General features: G+C 47.3%; 1 protein-coding gene across 1 annotated transcript in view; it reads right to left on the reverse strand.

Moving 5' to 3' along the window:
- Window positions 1-21,081, reverse strand: part of LOC119966027 (lysophosphatidylcholine acyltransferase 1-like) — a 275,907-nt gene that overhangs the window by 20,854 nt on the left and 233,972 nt on the right. Inside the window, exon 12 of the mRNA XM_038797177.1 lies at window positions 12,777-12,875. Coding sequence (XP_038653105.1) covers window positions 12,777-12,875 — 99 coding nt within the window. The remainder of the gene's footprint in view (window positions 1-12,776; window positions 12,876-21,081) is intronic.

The raw sequence follows: 21,081 nt of genomic DNA on the forward strand, positions 1-21,081 counted from the left end.
GTCACCTACAGAAGGGTGGTGGGGGGCAGAGAAACAACATGTTAGACGGAGGTTAGTCGACACCTCGGCAGCCGCCTGCCACGGGATACCTGTGTGTCCCGGTGGCCTTGTCGCGCTGCTGGCACGCAGCCAGCCTAACCCCCTGGTCACTTTCTGCGTCCAACGGGCAGAACAACACGTCCTCCTCACCGGTGCGTCAGTGGGCTGTGACCATCAGCCACAGGTCAACCAGCAGCAGTGTCCTCGTCACCGTCCTGCCATGGCAGCTCCACTCACTCCCTCTCTCCCCCCCCCCACTTCTCCCTATCTCCCCCCCCTCCGACTTCTCCCTCCCTCTCCCCCCTCCGACTTCTCCCGCTCTCCTCCCCCCCCTCCGACTTCTCCCTCTCTCTCCCCCCCTCCGACTTCTCCCTCTCCAACCCGACTTCTCCCTCTCCACCCCGACTTCTCCCTCTCCCCCCCACCTCTCCCGCTTCCCCCCTCCGACTTCTCCCTCTCCCCGCCTTCTCCCTGTCTCCACCCCCTCCGACTTCTCCCTCCCTCTCCCACTTCTCCCTCCCTCTCCCACTCCGACTTCTCCCTCCCTCTCCCCCTCCCACTTCTCCCTCATTCTCCCCCTCCCACTTCTCCCTCCCTCCCCCCCTCCTTCTCCCTCCCTCTCCCCCCTCCCACTTCTCCCTCCCTCTCCCCCCCACTTCTCCCTCCTCACTTCTCCCTCCCTACCACTTCTCTCTCCCTCCACCCCCCACTTCTCTCTTCCTCTTCCCCCCCACTTCTCTCTTCCTCTTCCCCCCCACTTCTCTCTCCCTCTTCCCACCCACTTCTCTCTCCCTCTCCCCCCCCACTTCTCTCTCGCCCCTCCCCCCCCACTTCTCCCTCTCTCCCCCTCCACTTCTCCCTCTCTCCCCCTCCACTTCTCCCTCTCTCCCCCTCCACTTCTCCCTCTCCCCCCCCCACTTCTCCCTCTCCCCCCCCACTTCTCCCTCTCCCCCCCCACTTCTCCCTCTCCCCCCCCCACTTCTCCCTCTCCCCCCCCCCCCCCCACTTCGCCCTCTTCCCCTCCCCCACTTCGCCCTCTTCCCCCCCCCCCCCCCCCACTTCTCCCTCTCCCCACCCCCACCCCCCCCACTTATCCCTCTCCCCCCTTTTGGAACCATCAATTCACTAGACACGTGCTTTAAGATATGAACAGTGGTTTTAATCTACTTACTACAGAGCCAGCCTGTTACCCGTTGAACTCTCGAACTGCAGGCTGGCTCTGGACAAGGGTATTTATACAGCAGTCCAGGGGGAGGAGACGTGGGCGGAGCCAAGGGTGGAGCCCTGTACAAACTCCTGAGCATTCCCAGAGCTACCCCCCCCCCCCCCCCAGTGGTCGGATAACACTACTGCGCTTACAATGGTATTGGTAAATACAGTGTGAATTACTAAGTTACATTCACCACATTTACCCCCTGCAAAAAAAATCAAGTCCGGCAGGGGTGGTTGTCTACAAAGTAAGTCTGTCCGGTGGTCTAACTGTCCGCTGTGATCTGCGGAGCACCGGGGTTGCAGCCTCTTGCGGTGGCTGGATGGGTGTTGTGTGCTGGGGTACGATGGCGGACTCCAGGGAGGGTTGTGTTCGAGCTTCATACTCTTCTGGTTTGACTGGGGGCACTGGGGGCTGGCCGGCGCGGGTGCACGGAACTGGTGGAGCGAGCTCGTGGGCGCGAGGGACGGCAGCATGGGGTGTAGGGTGAGGGATCCTTCTGTGGGGGGAGATGGGGCGCTGGATCCGGCGGGTGCCAGATCCCGGAGGGATACTGTGTCCTGACGGCGTCAGGGAACTCGACGAAGGCGTACTGGGGGTTGGAGTGGAGCAGGCGCACCTTCTCAACAAGGGGGTCGATTTTGTGTGCCCTGACGTGTTTCCTCAGGAGTACCGGGCCCGGTGTCCTCAGCCATGCCGGAAGTGAGATCCCCGTGGTAGTGCCCCTGGAAAAAATGAAGAGCCTTTCGTGAGGGGTCTGATTGGTCGCTGTGCATAAGAGGGACCTAATAGCGTGGAGCGCGTGTGGGAGGACTTCATGCCACTGGGAGACTGGGAGCTTTTTAGACCGCAGGGTCAGTAGGATGGACTTCCAGACCGTCGCGTTCTCCCTCTCCACCTGCCCGTTCCCCCTGGGGTTGTAGCTGGTAGTCCTGCTTGAGGCGATGCCCTTGTCGAGCAGGTACTGACGCAGCTTGTCGTTCATGAAGGACGAACCCCGGTCGCTGTGTACGTAGCTGGGGAAACCAAACAGGGTGAAGATGCTATGCAGGGCCCTAATGACTCTGTGGTAGGTCATGTCGGGGCATGGGATAGCAAATGGGAAACGGGGGAACTCATCTACGACGTTTAGAAAGTAAACCTTGTTAGTTGAGGGGAGTGGCTCTTTGAAATCAATCGCGAGGCGTTCAAAGGGCCTGGAAGCCTTGACCAGGTGGGCCCTGTCTGGTCTATAGAAGTGCGGTTTGCACTCCGCACAGATCGGGCAGTCCCAGGTGACCGCTTTTACCTCCTCGTTGGAGAAAGGCAGGTTTCGGGCTCTGATGTAGTGGGCGAGCCGGGTGACAGAGGTCGTTGTGGATGACTTTCAGTCGGTCAACCTGAGCGCTGGTGCATGTCGCGCGGGATAGGGCATCCGGAGGCTCGTTGAGCTTCCCGGATCGATATTTAATGTCGTAGCTATAGGTGGAGAGTTCGATCCTCCACTGAAGAATTTTATCATTTTTTATTTTGCCCCTTTGCGAGTTATCAAACATAAAGGCAACCGATCTTTGGTCGGTGATGAGGGTGAACCTCCTACCTGCGAGGTAGTGCCTCCAGTAACGAATAGCCTCCACAATGGCTTGTGCTTCTTTCTCGACTGAGGAGCGTCGGAGTTCTGAAGCGGAGAGGGTACGGGAGAAAAATGTGACTGGTCTCCCTGCCTGATTTAGTGTGGCTGCTAGAGCTACCTCTGAGGCGTCGCTCTCAACCTGGAATGGAGTGGATTCATCCACCGCCCGCATGGCCGCTTTGGCGATGTCCTCCTTGATGCAGTTGAAGGCCTGGCGTGCCTCAGCTGACAGGGGAAATCGTGTGGCCTTAAAGAGTGGGCGGGCTTTGTCCACATATTGAGGGACCCACAGGGCGTAGTAGGAGAAGAAGCCCAAGCACCGTTTGAGGGCCTTGGGGCAACAGGGGGAGGGGGAGCATACGGTCCGGGTCTGGGCCCAGGACTCCGTTTTCCACGACATAGCTGAGGATGGCTAGTCTGGTTGTGTGGAAAACGCATTTCTCCTTGTTATAAGTGACGTGTAATTTCTGTGCCGTCTGGAGAAAACGGTGGAGGTTGGCGTCGTGGTCCTGCTGGTCATAGCCGCAGATGGTGGCATTGTCCAAGTACGGAAACGTGGCCCGCAGCCCGTACTGGTCCACCATTCGGTCCATTGTTCGTTGGAACACCGAGACCCCATTAGTGACGCTGAAGGGGACCCGGAGGAAATGGAAGAGGCGGCCATCGGCCTCGAATGCCGTGTAGTGGCAGTCCTACGGGCAGATTGGGAGCTGGTGGTATGCAGGCTTCAGATCCACCGTGGAAAAAAGCTGATACTGGGCGATCTGATTTACCATGTCTGCAATCCTGGGGAGGGGATACGCATCGAGGAGCGTAAATCTATTTATGGTCTGACTATAGTCGACAACCATGCGGAATTTTTCCCCGATCTTAACGACCACCACCTGAGCTCTCCAGGGACTATTGCTGGCCTCTATAATCCCCTCACTGAGAAGCCTTCAGGCCTCTGATCTGATAAATACCCTATCCTGCAGACTGTATCGCCTGCTACGAGTGGCTACGGGTTTACAGTCCTTTGTGAGATTGGTGGAGAGGAGGGGGGGGAGAGGAGGGGGGGAGATTCGCAGCGTAGCGAGGCTGCAGATAGTGAGTGGGGGCAGGGGCCCGCCGAAGCGGAGGGTGAGGCTCTTAAGGTTACACTGAAAATCTAGGCCTAATAAGAGTGGCGCGCAGAGGTCGGGCAAAACGTAGAGTTGAAATTTTGAGTAGCTAGCGCCTCGGATTGTGAGTGTCGCGGCGGTGCGCCCCTGGATCTGGACAGAATGGGAGCCTGAAGCGAGCGAGATAGTTTGCCGCACGGGGAAAACAGCGTCTTACTAGGTCTGGGTGTATGAAGCTCTCAGTGCTCCCGGAGTCGAAAAGGCATGGCGTGTTGTACCCGTTGATTTGGATCTCTGCCATCGAATTTCGCAGATGCTTCGGGCGTGATTGATCCAGGGTGACTGCGCCGAGTTGCAGGCCGCATGACGAGCGCCCGGGGAAGTTGTACTCTTCCGATGAGTTGTCCGAGCGTGGCGATGCAGGTCGGGCCCGTGGATCGCGCGAGGAAGATGGCGTCCAAGATGGCGGACCCCCTGAGTCGCACGTGGCCGGAAGCGTGGTGGAGGTTTGCCAAGATGGCGGCCCCCATGGATCGCACGTGGCGGGAGGGGGCATAAGCCGCAGCGTTTCGGGCCCCACGGGCCTGGGGAGCGATTACTTCGTGCCGCTGGGGAGTTGGAAGCTTGGGCCCTTTTTGCGAGGCACACTGTCGCGTAGTGGCCTTTCCGCCCGCAGCTGCTGCAGGTCGCGTTGCGGGCCGGGCAGTGCTGCCGCGGGTGCTGATTCTGGCCGCAAAAATGGCAGGCTGGAGCAGCATAGTGGCTGGCTGGAGCAGCATAGTGGCTGGCTGGAGCAGCATGGTGGCTGGGCGGCCGCGTGGCACAGGCCTGGGGAGTCGCTGGTCGGAGGCCCATGATTGGTTCGCGGGGAACGAGGTGAGGCTGCGGAAGGAGACCTCCATCGTGGTAGAGATTTCCGCAGTTGTTTCTAAGTCTTGGGCCCCCTTTTCCAGCAGTCGTTGGCGCACATAATTAGACCTGAGCCCCGCTACAAAAACATCGCGTACAGCAAGTTCTCTATGATGAGCCGCGGTGACCGCTTGATAGTTACAGTCATTTGATAGATTATTGAGCTCTCCTAAAAATTCGGCGAGCGATTCTGTAGGCCGCTGGCGGCGAGTCGTGAACACATGGCGTGTGTAAACTTCGTTAATGGGCCTTACATACATCTTATCGAGTATCGCTAGCGCTGCAGTATATGAACCGGCCGAGTTTAGTTGCGTAGAGATTCTGTGGCTCACCCTCGCGTGCAGTAGACTTAATTTCTGTTCCTCTGTTGTTTCGGCTGTGCTCGCTTCTGCCAGGTAGGCCTTGAAGCACCGCAGCCAGTAGGAGAAGATTTATTTTGCCTCTGCATCCTGTGGGTCGAGTTCCAGGCGTCCAGGCTTGAGGGCTGATTCCATGATCGATCCTGACTGTTCTTAAGTAGATTAAATTGATGGAACCATCAATTCACTAGACATATGCTTTAAGATATGAACAGTGGTTTTAATCTACTTACTACAGAGCCAGCCTGTTACCCGTTGAACTCTCGATGAACTGCAGGCTGGCTCTGGACAAGGGTATTTGTACAGCAGTCCAGGGGGGAGGAGTCGTGGGCGGAGCCCTGTACAAACTCCTGAGCATTCACAGAGCGACTCCCCTAGTGGTCGGATAACGCTACTGCGCTTACAATGGTATTGGTAAATACAGCGTGAATTACTAAGTTACATTCACCACACCCCCCCCACTTCTCCCTCTCCCCCCCCCCCCCACTTCTCCCTATTCTTCCCCCCTTCTCCCTCTACCCCCCCTCCCTCCCACTGGCCGCTGCGTTCTCGGAGATGCCTTCCCCAGTTTGCAGAGACTCCGGGACGGTCCGCTCACCTCCTCACTCCTCGTCAGCCAGCACAGCTGGCTGGCGACTTTAAATAGCAGGTGTGAACGGCGACGTCGTGACCTTGCGTCAACACGTCGGGACTTCGGCCCATGCGGGCCGGAGAACAGCGGGGGTGCCGGAGAATCGGCATTTTGGCTGCATCGGGCGATTCTCCGTGTTTTTGCGCGCGAAACACGATGACAAAAATTTGACCGGTTGGGAAAATAGCGGGAGCGCGTCGGACCGGCGTCGTGGGAAAAAAACGGCGCAGCACGCTATTCTCCCAACTGGCGCGACATGGGAGAATCGCGCCCGACATGTTTGTCAGGGTAGAAAAGGAACTATCTGTTCTTCAAGCAATGTTATGTTATTTTTTTCATCCACTTGTGCATCTGGTAGACATGGTATCAATTTAACAGTCAATCATATCTCTGATATTGCACTGAGGTGGCTGTGCAACCCTGGATTTGGGCTAACTTTCAGAGATAGAGTACTGACATTGTGCTGAGCTGTCACCTGGACAAAATGATAGAATACAAGATAGCAGAGGTCCTGTTCAAATCATAGTGCTCTTGCTATTCCACAACTTGAGCACTGTCTTCAGTTCTGATAATAGTCATTTAAACCCTGGTGACAGCTCCAATAAATGTCACAACACTGATTCCTACCATCAGAGCATTGTGTTCTGATGAAAATTGGAGAAAATTAAGCCACCCATCTGTCACTTTTCCTTAGCTTAAGCTTACCCAATATTCTGCTGGCCGTACCCTAACTCGCACCAAAGCTGATTTACCTATAACCCTGTGCTCATTGTCACATATTAGCTTTGAGTCTGAACGTCTCAATTTTAAACTTCTGATCCCAGTATAGCCCTTTATGGCCTTGACCACCACCCTACTTCTGTCTTGCCATCTCCTCTTTTGCTCCTACCCCACCCTACATTTCTTAAACAATCATCCTCAACTTACTTCACCCCACCATTAGTAATGGTGCCTGCTTATCCAGGCTCTGTGCTATGACATTCCCTCCCAAATCTCACCCTCCTCTTTAAACTTTACTTACTATTATCTCCTGCTTTGGCTTGTTGTTAGCTTTTGACAGGTTAGGAGATGAGAACCAGCTTGGGCCATTTTATGATGTTAAAGGTGTTATATAATGCAAGTTGTTGCTCTCAGCCTTGAAAGGACCCAATTGAGATGGGAATTTATAAAGCAATGCAAATTAATAAACAGTACAGAAAATGCTAACCTACAACACTAACTGCAACAAGTAGGACAAAGCATTACCGGTTCAAATGAGAAAAATTGAAATTTAGGACCTATGTCACTAATTTCTTCAGAAAAATAATTATTAATTGAAACAGACTTCCAGTTGGGATGATTATACAGGGACCATATATAAGATGGGTCTGAAGGTCTTTCGGGGTAAATCATAGAATTAAAAAAATTTTTTTTTTTAAAAACAGTGCAGAAGGAGGCCAATCGGCCCATCGAGTCTGCACCGGCTCCTGGAAAGAGCACCCTATCCAAAGAACAAAGAAAATTACAGCACAGGAACAGGCCCTTTGGCCCTCCCAGCCTGCGCTGATCCAGATCCTTTATCTAAACCTGTCGCCTATTTTCCAAGGATCTACTTCCCTCTATTCCCCGCCTGTTCATATATCTGTCCAGATGCACATTTTAAAAAAAGAATAAATTTTAGAGTACCCAATTCATTTTTCCAATTAAAGGGCAATTTAGCGTGGCCAATCCACCTAGCTTGCACATTTTTGAGTTGTGGGGGGTGAAGCCCACGCAAACACAGGGAGAATGTGCAAACTCCACATGGACAGTAACCCAGAGCCGGGATCGAACCTGGGACCTCAGCGCCATGAGGCTGCAGTGCTAACCCACTGCGCCACTGTGCTGCCCCTGTCCAGATGCATCTTAAATTATGCTATTGTGCCCACCTCTACCACCTCCGCTGGCAAAGCGTTCCAGGCACCCACCACCCTCTGCGTAAAAAAACTTTCCACGCACATCTCCCTTAAACTTTCCCCCTCTCACCTTGAAATAGTGACCCCTTGTAATTGACACCCCCACTCTTGGAAAACGCTTGTTGCTATCCACCCTGTCCATACCTCTCATAATTTTGTAGACCTCAACCTTCGTCTTTCCAACGAAAACAATCCTAATCTACTCAACATTTCTTCATAGCTAGGTCAACACATCCACCCTATCCCCATAAATCAGCAACCCCACCCAACACTAAGGACAATTTTGGACACTAAGGGCAATTTATCATGGCCAATCCACCTAACCTGCACATCTTTGGACTGTGGGAGGAAACCAGAACACCCGGAGGAAACAGCCGGAATTGAACCCGGGACCCTGGAGCTGTGAAGCAATTGTGCTATCCACAATGCTACCGTGCTGCCCTTTCTCGTCTGTGACTTTGTGAATAGTTGTTCAAATGTCACAACTATGGAATGAATTTCTGTCTGTGCATCATGTTCAATATGGCTGTCCGTACATTTACTGCCTCAATTTTGATGGAACCGAATAGCGCAATTGTATTGCTGTTAAAGTCAACATTGAAACATTTGGGGTTGCAGAATTTAGAGGACAAATGGAGCTAAACAACAGCTTACTGAAATATATGATCAACCCTTTCGTTGCTAAATTGTAAATATTGCAATGATGCTCGGTTAAGATGCTGTAAGACCTGATGGGAGGAAATAAACTGACAAGAGATGTGATTGTTCGGGAAGATTCAATCTCTGTGGAATGATTTTAGTTGTATTAGTGAGCAACACATGCATCAAGTGAAAAACAGAACTGGATTTATGGAGGCAAATTGGCAGAACATTAAAGGGGCTATTCAAGAACGTAGAAAGCAGCAATAAAAGGTCTTATACTGACCCATAACATTGTTTCATAAATTGTTGGTGTGGCTTTAAGTGAGGATCTCTATTTTCTTAAAGATAAAGTGCTTCTATAACCAAATTCAACAGGACAAGGAAATTAAATCAAAACAGGAAAGAAACTGGTTTAAAGTACAAAACTACAGGACACAATAAAAAAGGTTAATGACTAGTCCTTAATTAAAGTATGTTTACTCTCTATAGACTAGGAGTATGATTGGTTGAAACTGTGCATATCAATTGCAGAAACAGGAGTCCCCCACTGAAATAATTTAACATGTCCCCCACTTGCATGCAGGCTTATCTTTGTTTTAGCAAGTCTCTTGTGAAGGAGTTATAGAAAGAAAGTAGAGAGTAAGCATTTTAAATAGCTTTATGAGAAGGAACAACACATCTTCTATTCAAAAAGAATTCAGACAAGCTTAATAATGCCAGAGAAGAAAATGGACAAAAGTATTTTACAACATCATCTTTAGTGTTCTTCTGAACTGTGCACAAAACAAAGTTGTAGACAATTTAGATTTAAGTCATGGGTTGTGCCTGCGAATGAAGTGGAATTCTTTAAAGAAGAAACAAAATTACAGGATGAGTGCTATTAGTAAATATAATTGTGATTTTCAGAAGATATTAGATAAAAAGTTTCATGAGGAGCCTTAAGTAATTGTTGAGAAACAAGCAAGTCCTATTGAAAATTGCCTTTTGAATACACAGCAGCAGATACTAATAAAGGTGGGGGGGGGGGTGGGGGGGGGGTGGAATCAACACCATTGGGGGAAGTAGTTGATGAAGTTCTGTAAGATCTGTTTTGTATCTCCTGATCTTCACTGCTATAAAAAGGACACTCGTCACATTCAAGGACACATGGACCAGTAAGCTGATAAGCTGGAGAATGACAGTTGGATTTTCGTGTACATGAAAGTGTAAGGCAATAAGAATATAAGAAACAGAACATAGAACACACAGTGCAGAAGGAGGCCATTTGGCCCATCGAGTCTGCACCGACCCACTTAAGCCCTCACTTCCACCCTATCCCCGTAACCCAATAACCCCTCCTAACCTTTTAGGTCACTAAGGGCACCTAACCTGCATGTCTTTGGACTGTGGGAGGAAACTAGAGCACCCGGAGGAAACCCACACAGACATGGGGAGAACGTGCAGACTCCGCACAGTGATTCAGCGGGGAATCGAACCTGGGACCCTGGCAAGCTACAGTGCTAATCACTTGTGCTACCGTGCTGCCCAATAGGAACAGGAAGCAGCCATTTGGCCTCTCAAGCCTGCTGCCCTATTCAATAGCTGACTGCGACCATAACTCCACTTTTCTGCCTACCCTCGATAACCTTCGAATATATTAGAGGTGGAGTTAGACACATTCTAAACTATAAGGGAATCAATGATGCAGCCTCTACTGTTCTCTCGGGTAGTGACTCCTTAAGTTTAATCACCCTCAGAGTAGAAATTCCTCCTCATCTCCATCTTAAATGGAAGACTCTTGTTTGAAACTCAGGACCCTGCTTCAAGACCCCGTCATGAGGGGAAACATCCTCAGCATCTACAATCTCAAGTCCCTTCAGAATCTTTGTTTGAATAAGATTAGGCTCATTGCCCCAACTCCAATGACTGTGGGCCATACCTGCTGAACAATTTCTCACAAGACAACCCTTTTATTCTAAGATTCAATCCAGTAGACCTTCTATGAACTGCCTCCAATGGATGTACATCCTTCCTAAGTAAGGAGTCCAGTATTCAAGGCGAGAACACACCACTGTTCTATACAGCTGAAGCATGCCTTTCCTACTTTCTACTCCATGACCTTTGTAATAAAGGCAAACCTGAAATTTGACTTCCTAATTTCCTGCTGTAACTGCATGCTAAAGATTTTATATGAGGACATCCAGATCCCTCTGTAACACAGCATTGTGCAGTCTTCCTCCACTAAATATTCTGCTTTTCTACTCTTCCAGCCAAGTGGACAACCACATTTTCCCACATTATACTTTTCACATTATACTCCATTTGCCAGATTTTTGCCTACTTAATCTATCTATATCCCTTTGCAGACTCTTTACAGTGTCCACCTTGCAACTTGCTTTCCTAACTATATTTGTAATGACATCAAATTTCACTACAATAAACTCAGTCCCTTCATCCAAGTCCTGAATTTTGATTTAAACAGTTGAGGACCCAGCACTGATCCAGTTGGAACTCAATTAGTTACAGTTTACCAACTTGAAAATGATCTGTTCAGCACAACTGTTTCCTGTTAGCTAGCCAGTCCTCTAATTGTGCTAATATATTACACCCGCAACATCTTATCTTGCGTACAAACCTTTTATTGAATGAATGCCTTTTGGAAATCCAAATCCACACTGTCTTTATGGTTCACCTTTATGCACCTTGCTCATTATATCCTCAAGAACTCCAATGCATTTGTCAAACACTAAAGCCATGCTACTCGACTGGATTAGGATTTTCTAAATGTCCTGCGATTATATCCTTAATGATGGATCCCAGCATTTTTCACAATGACTGACACTGGGCTAACTGGCTTATAATTTCCTGCTTTTGGTCCCCCTTCTTTCTTGAATGGAGGTTTATTTGCAGTTTTCCAATCAGCCAGTGCCTTTCCAGAATCTAAGGAGTTTGAAAGGTTCTTACCAATACATCTATTATATCTTCAGCAACTTCATCTACCTTGGTATGAACGCTCAACGTATTCAGATAAAGAGCCTTTAATTGTATTTTGGTTACCATTTTTTCTTACTTTGACTCTATTTTATAAGGACACAGTGGTTAGCACTGTTGCATCACAGCTCCAGGGTCCCAGGTTCGATTCCCGCTTGGGTCGCTGTCTGTGCGGAGTCTGCACATTCTCCCAGTGTCTGCATGGGTTTCCTTCGGGTGCTCCGGTTTCATCCCACAATTCCCGAAAGATGTGCTGTTAGGTAATCTGGACAGTCTGAATTCTCTGTGTACCCCAACAGGTGCCGGAATGTGGCGACTAGGGGCTTTTCACAGTAACTTCATTGCAGTGATGTAATGTAAGCCTACTTGTGACAATAAAGATTATAATATTTGTTGGTGCACTTGTTGGTTTGTATACAGTCTCTTTCTGTTACATTATGGTCATTATTACCCCTATACCTACCCTGTATTATTGTCTTGTAATTTCCCTTTAAATTTCTAAATCTTCCCTCACATGAACCCTCCGCTATCTTTAAAAAGATAAAGGGATATATTCCAAGGCTTTAAATTGCAGAGTTGCACAGGCAACTTAGATGTAGATTGCCAGCCTGTTTGGGATGCACTGATGCAGCATGATTACAGCTACAAGCAGAAAATCTGGCAAGATTAAGGTTAGAACTATTGTCCACAAGAAAGCAATTTTTATTTTAACATGGAACAAACATCAGCACAAGCAGTTAGTTTCCAGGTTTGGGAAATTATTGGATTCTGAATAGGGCTGCAGGTTATGATAAGTATATGCAATCAAATACTCCATGGCCCATGATGATTCTAGTGGTTCTCCAGTCACGGATTGTCAACTTTCCAAGACAAACCAACCAGATTTAAAAATGGAGTTTGCAAGGTTAAATATCCTGGAAGTTTGGGCATTTACCTTTAGAAGCAGGAATAATTCCCTCCCCAGAGATTTCCTTCACAGGAAAAAACATAGCTGGGTAGAGCTTTGACAGAGTTTATTGTCTAAGATCTGTGGAAGCTTGGGCTTAATGGGTCAAATTATCTTGTCTGGTGCTCTGTTATATTACTCTTTGCACATCATAACACAAGCATAAACATTAAACTCAAATTATTCATAAGATGAAACTACTGTAGAATATATTAATTGTTGCAGCATAAATGCTCTTTTTTTCAAGACTAAATGGCAAAGTTTTGCCAAATTTCAAGAGACTGTTAATTTTGTATTGAACACATTTTGCTCCAATCATATCAGAAGGTACATTGAGAAGCTTCATAAAATTATGCTGCAGACAATTACTTTTGATTGCAAGTCCATTAAAATTGACACGTATTCACTGTGCAATGATACTCACCCTAAATGCCAACTTAATAGTTTCATGTGTTTTAGATGGTCTTGACACTACAGATAAAGCAATCACGTACTCCCTGATATCAATTGTTCCATTTTCATTCTGAAAACAGAAATAATTAAGTTCAATAAACTGGGACACGTCTACAAAACCTGATGAGGATTAAACACTTAACTAATTTTATTATGTAAAACATAGCCATTAACATGAACTCCAAATATGTTCTAAAATGAAGACAGCAGAGGGTGCTATATGCTACTCAATCATACTGATATATTGTGAAGAATCACTCTCAGACATCTCTGCTATAACCAGAAACAATACTTATCACAAGATTCATTTGAAGACTTTACATCACGTATATAATCTATGGTTCATTCACAACAATTTCTGTAATTACCCTAGATTTGGTTAAACCATTTGGATTTGTGACATATAGAACATAGAACGATACAGCGCAGTACAGGCCCGTCGGCCCACGATGTTGCACTGACATGGGAAGTCAAAAACTAAAGGCCATCTAACCTACACTATGCCATTATCATCCATATGCTTATCCAATAAACTTTTAAATGCCCTCAATGTTGGCGAGTTCACTACTGTTGCAGGTAGGGCATTCCACGGCCTCACCACTCTTTGCGTAAAAAACCTACCTCTGACCTCTGTCCTATATCTATTACCCCTCAATTTAAGGCTGTGTCCCCTCGTGCTAGCCACCTCCATCCGTGGGAGAAGGCTCTCACTGTCCACCCTATCTAACCCTCTGATCATTTTGTATGCCTCTATTAAGTCACCTCTTAACCTTCTTCTCTCTAACGAAAACAGCCTCAAGTCCATCAGCCTTTCCTCATAAGATTTTCCCTCCATACCAGGCAACATCCTGGTAAATCTCCTCTGCACCCGTTCCAAAGCTTCCACGTCCTTCCTATAATGAGGCGACCAGAACTTTACGCAATACTCCAAATGCGGCCGTACCAGAGTTTTGTACAGCTGCAACATGACCTCATGGCTCCGGAACTCAATCCCTCTACCAATAAAGGCCAACACACCATAGGCCTTCTTCACAACCCTATCAACCTGGGTGGCAACTTTCAGGGATCTATGTACATGGACACCGAGATCCCTCTGCTCATCCACACTACCAAGAATTTTGCCATTAGCCAAATATTCTGCATTCCTGTTATTCTTTCCAAAGTGAATCACCTCACACTTCTCCACATTAAACTCCATTTGCCACCTCTCAGCCCAGCTCTGCAGCTTATCTATGTCCCTCTGTAACCTGCAACATCCTTCCGCACTGTCTACAACTCCACCGACTTTAGTGTCGTCTGCAAATTTACTCACCCAACCGTCTGCGCCCTCCTCTAGGTCATTTATAAAAATGACAAACAGCAACGGCCCCAGAACAGATCCTTGTGGTATGCCACTCGTAACTGAACTCCATTCTGAACATTTGCCATCAACCACCACCCTCTGTCTTCTTTCAACTAGCCAATTTCTGATCCACATCTCTAAATCACCCTCAATCCCCAGCCTCCGTATTTTCTGCAATAGCCGACCGTGGGGAACTTTATCAAACGCTTTACTGAAATCCATATACACCACATCAACTGCTCTACCCTCGTCTACCTGTTCAGTCACCTTCTCAAAGAACTCGATAAGGTTTGTGAGGCATGACCTACCCATCACAAAACCATGCTGACTATCCCTAATCATATTATTCCTATCTAGATGATTATAAATCGTATCTCTTATAATCCTCTCCAAGACTTTACCCACAACAGACGTGAGGCTCACCGGCCTATAGTTACGGGGGTTATCTCTACTCCCCTTCTTGAACAAAGGGACCACATTTGCTATCCTCCAGTCCTCTGGCACTATTCCTGTAGCCAATGATGACATTAAAATCAAAACCAAAGGCTCAGCAATCTCTTCCCTGGCTTCCCAGAGAATCCTAGGATAAATCCCATCAGGCCCCGGGGACTTATCTATTTTCACCTTGTCCAGAATTGCCAACACTTCTTCCCTACGCACCTCAATGCCATCTATTCTAATGATGTGGAGATGCCGGCGTTGGACTGGGGTGAGCACAGTAAGAAGTCTTACAACACCAGGTTAAAGTCCAACAGGTTTGTTTCAAACACGAGCTTTCGGAGCACGGCTCCTTCTTCAGGTGAATGCCTGAAGAAGGAGCCGTGCTCCGAAAGCTCGTGTTTGAAACAAACCTGTTGGACTTTAACCTGGTGTTGTAAGACTTCTTACTAATCTATTCTAATAGCCTGGGTCTCAGCATTCTCCTCCACAACATTATCTTTTTCCTGAGTGAATACTGACGAAAAGTATTCATTTAGTATCTCGCTTATCTCCTCAGCCTCCACACACAACTTCCCACCACTGTCCTTGACTGGCCCTACTCTTACCCTAGTCATTCTTTTATTCCTGACATACCTATAGAAAGCTTTTGGGTGTTCCTTGATCCTACCTGCCAAAGACTTCTCATGTCCCCTCCTTGCTCGTCTTAGCTCTCTCTTTATATCCTTCCTCGCTTCCTTGTAACTATCAAGCGCCCCAACTGAAACTTCACGCCTCATCTTCACATAGGCCTCCTTCTTCCTCTTAACAAGAGATTCCACTTCTTTGGTAAACCACGGTTCCCTCGCTCGACCCCTTCCTCCCTGCCTGACTGGTACGTACTTATCAAGAACACGCAATAGCTGTTCCTTGAACAAGCTCCACATATCCAGTGTGCCCAACCCTTGCAGCCTACTTCTCCAACCTACACATCCTAAGTCATGTCTAATGGCATCATAATTGCCCTTCCCCCAGCTATAACTCTTGCCCTGCGGGGTATACTTATCCCTTTCCATCACTAACGTAAAGGTCACCGAATTGTGGTCACTGTCTCCAAAGTGCTCATCTACCTCCAGATCTAACACCTGACTTGGTTCATTACCCAAAACCAAATCCAATGTGGCCTCGCCTCTTGTTGGCCTGTCAACATATTGTCAGGAAACCCTCCTGCACACATTGTACAAAGAACGACCCATCTAATGTACTCGAACTATATCTTTTCCAGTCAATATTTGGAAAGTTAAAGTCTCCCATAACAACTACCCTGTTACTTTCGCTCTTTTCCAGAATCATCTTCGCCATCCTTTCCTCTACATACCTAGAACTATTAGGTGGCCTATAGAAAACTCCCAACAGGGTGACCTCTCCTTTCCTGTTTCTAACCTCAGCCCATACTACCTCAGAAGAGTCCCCATCTAGCATCCTTTCCGCCACCGTAATACTGTCCTTGACTAGCAGCGCCACACCTCCCCCTCTTTTGCCCCCTTCTCCGAGCTTACTAAAACACCTAAACCCCGGAACCTGCAACAACCATTCCTGTCCCTGCTCTATCCATGTCTCTGAAATGGCCACAACATCGAAGTCCCAGGTACCAACCCATGCTGCCAGTTCCCTACCTTATTTCGTATACTACTGGCATTGAAGTAGACACACTTCAAACCACCTACCTGAACACTGGCACCCTCCTGCGAAGTCAAATCTGTGCTCCTGACCTCTATACTCAATCTCCCGTACCCCAAAACTACAATCCAGGTTCCCATGCCCCTGCTGAATTAGTTTAAACCCCCCCAAAGAGCACTAACAAATCTCCCCCCCAGGATATTGGTGCCCCTCAGGTTCAGATGTAGACCATCCTGTCTATAGAGGTCCCACCTTCCCCAGAAAGAGCCCCAGTTATCCAGAAATCTGAATCCCTCCCGCCTGCACCATCCCTGTAGCCACGTGTTTAATTGCTCTCTCTCCCTATTCCTCGTCTCACTATCACGTGGCACGGGCAACAACCCAGAGATAACAACTCTGTTTGTTCTCGCTCTGAGCTTCCATCCTAGCTCCCTAAATATGACTCTGCATACTCCACGACCCAGACTTTTTAAACTACTGTGGCCAGTATTTATAACTAGTTACAATTAATTTCCACACCAACTATCCCCTGATTACAGTTCAGATTTTAAAAAAATTGTTGTGGGAAATTTGTACTTCAGCCTATTTATCTCCACCCTCACTCATTAACTGAATAGTACAATAACTCTGGTACATACAGGGGAAACTATGACAATTGCCACAGAATAAATTAAAATTATGTCTAAATTTAAAGGATATCTCACAAAAAATCAGATGCCACAAAATTAAGCCATCAAATATGCAGATCATAAGTTAAACTTTATTTTAAGCAAATTAATCACAACTTGTATTCTGTATGCAAACTCCAGATTGTTGACTACAGCCTTAAAAACAAATTCTGTCAATTAATGGGCATAGATATATGGATTAGGGACTGGTTTAGCTCACCGGGCTAAATCGCTGGCTTTTAAAGCAGACCAAGCAGGCTAGCAGCATGGTTCGATTCCCGTACCAGCCTCCCCGGACAGGCGCCGGAATGTGGCGACTAGGGGCTTTTCACAGTAACTTCATTGAAGCCTACACGTGACAATAAGCGATTTTCATTTCATTTTCATTTTTCATTTTCATTTGATTAAGTCTATGTTTGCTTTTGCAAGGGGTAAGAGAACATAGAACATACAGTGCAGGAGGAGGCCATTTGGCCCATCGAGTCTACACCGACCACTTAAGCTCTCACTTCCACCCTATCCCCGTATCCCAATAACCCCTCCTAAGCTTTTTTGGTCACTCAGGGCAATTTAGCATGGCCAATCCACCTAACCTGCATGTCTTTGACTGTGGGAGGAAACCCACGCACACACGGGGAGGATGTGCTGACTCCGCACAGACAGTGACCCAGCGGGGAATCGAACCTGGGACCCTGGCGCTGTGAAGCCACAGTGCTATCCACTTGTGCTACTTTGCTGCCCCAAATTAGAGGAATTTGATTCTAATCCTGCATAAATTTTAGATCACTTAACAGTGGCAGAAATTTCATGGGCAACTGATTACCCAGGGAAAAAAAAGGTAATTAAAACTTACTTGAGACAGCAAGTGATTTTTTAAAAAAATTCCATCTTCCTACATGCAATTCTATTGCGATCCAGTCAGGCAATATTTTTTGATGTGGTAATTTGCAACTAGCTTCTAAAAGATGTACAAGAGAAATCCAGAGTGATTCAACTACAGTCCTTTTCCTCCGTGGGAACCTGCCTGGCTTGAAGCGTGGAGTAATATTGGTTGTACAATTTGGGTACTGTAGCAAAAATCCTCGGAAATCAAATGACAATTCTATGAATGACAAAATAGATGCAGCAATTTGGCATCAAAATGTTCTTGATTAATTAACAGAAAATTATAAGACAGATGGTAAAACATAGAAGGTAAATGCAAGGTATAAATCAGAATTATACAGCAGAGGCGCATTGCTGCCTATGGTTCTGAGGACCCAGGGTCGATCCCGGCCCCAGGTCACTGCTTGTGTGAAATTTGCACATTCTCCGTGTCTGCGTGGGTTTCACTCCCACAACTCAAAGATGTGCAGATTAATTGGATTGGCCATGCTAAATTGCCCCTTAATTGGAAAATAATTATTAGGTACTCTAAATTTTAAGAAAAAAAAACAAGGAAAAGAAAAGAATTATACAGCACAGGAGGCTATTCAGTCCACCATGCCTATGCTGGCTCGTTGGTAGAGCAATCCATAACTAATGCCTTTCTCTCTCTCTTTTCTCATAGCCATGTAAATGCTACCCGTAAGTATTTATTCAATTCCCTTCAGAAAGTTACAGACTTTGCTTTCACCATTCTTTTGAATCAGTGCCTTTCAGTTTGCAAATTATAGTATAAAAATAAATTTCTCATGTCACCTGCTTTTGCCAATTACCTTCAATCAATCAGTGTTCTTGGGTTACTCACCCTTCTGCCAACAAAAACAGTTTCCTCTGATTCGTCAAGTCATTTACGATTTTGAACATAATCTCCTTCTAGTCGTTTCTGCTGTAAGGAGAATAAACTCAGCTTCTCCAGTCTCTGCACATAGACAAAGTTCCTCATCACTGGCATGGTTCTAGTAATTTTCTTCTCCACCCTATCCAAGGTTTTGGCATCCTTCTTTAAAGCATGCTGACCAAAATATAACAGTGGTGCAGCTGAGGCCCAGCCATTGTTTTATGCATCTTCTAATAACCGTCTCAACTAGTCCTGTCACCTTCTAATATTTATGCAGATTCTTCCTCAAGCAACAGGTTTAAAATTGCGCTATACAGTTCATATTGCATCTTCTCAGTCTTCCTACAAAAATGCATCACTTTACACTTTACTGCATAAGATCAGATCTTCTTGATGTATCAAAAAGAGCAGTGGTCCCAATGCTGATTCACAGGGAACACAACATACTTTCCTCCAATCTGTAAACCAACTATTCACCACTACACTGAGCTTTCTTTTTAAATCCATGCTGTCACTCTCTTTTATCCATAGACTTTATTTTTCCAACTGGGCTGCAGCACAATAGTTCACGAGTTGTCAAATGGCTTTTGAAAGTCCATGTGCACATCATCAATTGCACTACCATCAACCACTCATTCCATTACTTGAACAAACTTGATCAAGTTAATCAAACAGATTTTGCCTCTAATGATTCTGCGCTGCCTTTCATTTATTAGCCCATACTGTCCCAGGTGCCAATTAATTTTGTGCCGAATTGTCTCAAATGTTTCCCCACCAGTGACCTGAGACTGACTGAACTGTAGTTGCCAGGTTTATCTCTCCTCTACTTTTTTTTTAAAAAAGGATGCAAATTTGGGGTGTAAATTTGCAATCTGCTGGTCATCTGACACCAGCCATATGAAGAGGCTAAAGCAATCGCAACAATCTTTGGGCAGAAGTTCGGCAGCACGGTAGCATGGTGGTTAGCATAAATGCTTCACAGCTCCAGGGTCCCAGGTTCGGTTCCCGGCTGGGTCACTGTCTGTGCGGAGTCTGCACGTCCTCCGTGTGTGCGCGTGGGTTTCCTCCGGGTGCTCCGGTTTCCTCCCACAGTCCAAAGATGTGCGGGTTAGATGGATTGGCCATGCTAAATTGCCCGTAGTGTCCTAAAAGTAAGGTTAAAGGGGGGTTGTTGGGTTACGGGTATAGGGTGGATACGTGGGTTTGAGTAGGGTGATCATTGCTCGGCACAACATCGAGGGCCGAAGGGCCTGTTCTGTGCTGTTCTATGTACTGTTCTATGTTCTATGTTCTAAGTGTCAAATGCATGATTCATCAAATGCACCTCAGCATCACAGAAGCCAATCTTCGGCCAATTCGATTCACTCCATGTGATATCACTGTGGTGAATTATAAACACTAATAATCCACACTGTATTGTACAACATGTGTTGAGCCTGTACCTTGTACTAGATCATGTGTAGTTGCACAGCTCTACCCATAGGGGTAGATGAGGAGCTTGTACTGGGCTCCACCCTTGACTCAGCCCATGGCTCCTCCCCCTAACCGGAAGTATAAAGGTTGCTGTTGTGAGCCTGCCTGCCAGTTCATCTAGAGTTCATCTCGTCACAGACAGGCTCTGTTGTAAGACGATTAAAACCACTGTTCGCTTCTAACCACGTGTCGCGTGAATTGATGGTCTCATCAATTTAATCGTCTTAAGAAACAGTAAGGAATGCCCATGGAATCAGCCCTCAAACCTGATCGACTGGAACTCGACCCCTAGGATGCAGAGGCGAAATAAATCTTTTCACACTGGCTCCGATGTTTTAAGGCCGACCTGGCTGAAGCAAGCACTACAGAAACTACGGAGGAGCAGAAACTCAGCCTACTGCACGCAAGGGTGAGCCATCGTATATCTACTCAACTTAATTGTACCAGCTCATATACAGAGGCCCTGGCCCTACTCGACAGAATGTACGTGAGGCCGTCAATGAGGTCTACGCGCGCCACGTTTTTACTACTCGCCGCCAGCGCCCCACAGAATCGCTAGAAGAATTCCTAAGAGACTTAAAAACCTTATCCCAGGACTGTAATTACCAAGCTGTAAATGCTGCAGAACATAGGGAACTCGCTGTCCGTGATGTATTTGTTGCAGGCCTCAGATCCAATTACGTGCGCCAGCGGTTGCTTGAGAAGGGGGCCCAAAACTTAGAGGACACTGTAGAACTCGCCACTACTATGGAGGTCTCGTTCCGCAGCCTCACCTCGTTCCCCGCGGACTCCACGACCCCGTCATGGGCCCCGACCAGTGACTACCCCAGGCCTGCACCGCGCGGCCACCCAGCCACTATGCTACTCCAGCCTGCCACTATTGTGGCCAGCCCCAGCACCCGCTTCAGCACTGCCCGGACCGCAACGCGACCTG

This window comes from Scyliorhinus canicula, chromosome 5 (assembly GCF_902713615.1).
Source record: "Scyliorhinus canicula chromosome 5, sScyCan1.1, whole genome shotgun sequence".
Taxonomy (NCBI): domain Eukaryota; kingdom Metazoa; phylum Chordata; class Chondrichthyes; order Carcharhiniformes; family Scyliorhinidae; genus Scyliorhinus; species Scyliorhinus canicula.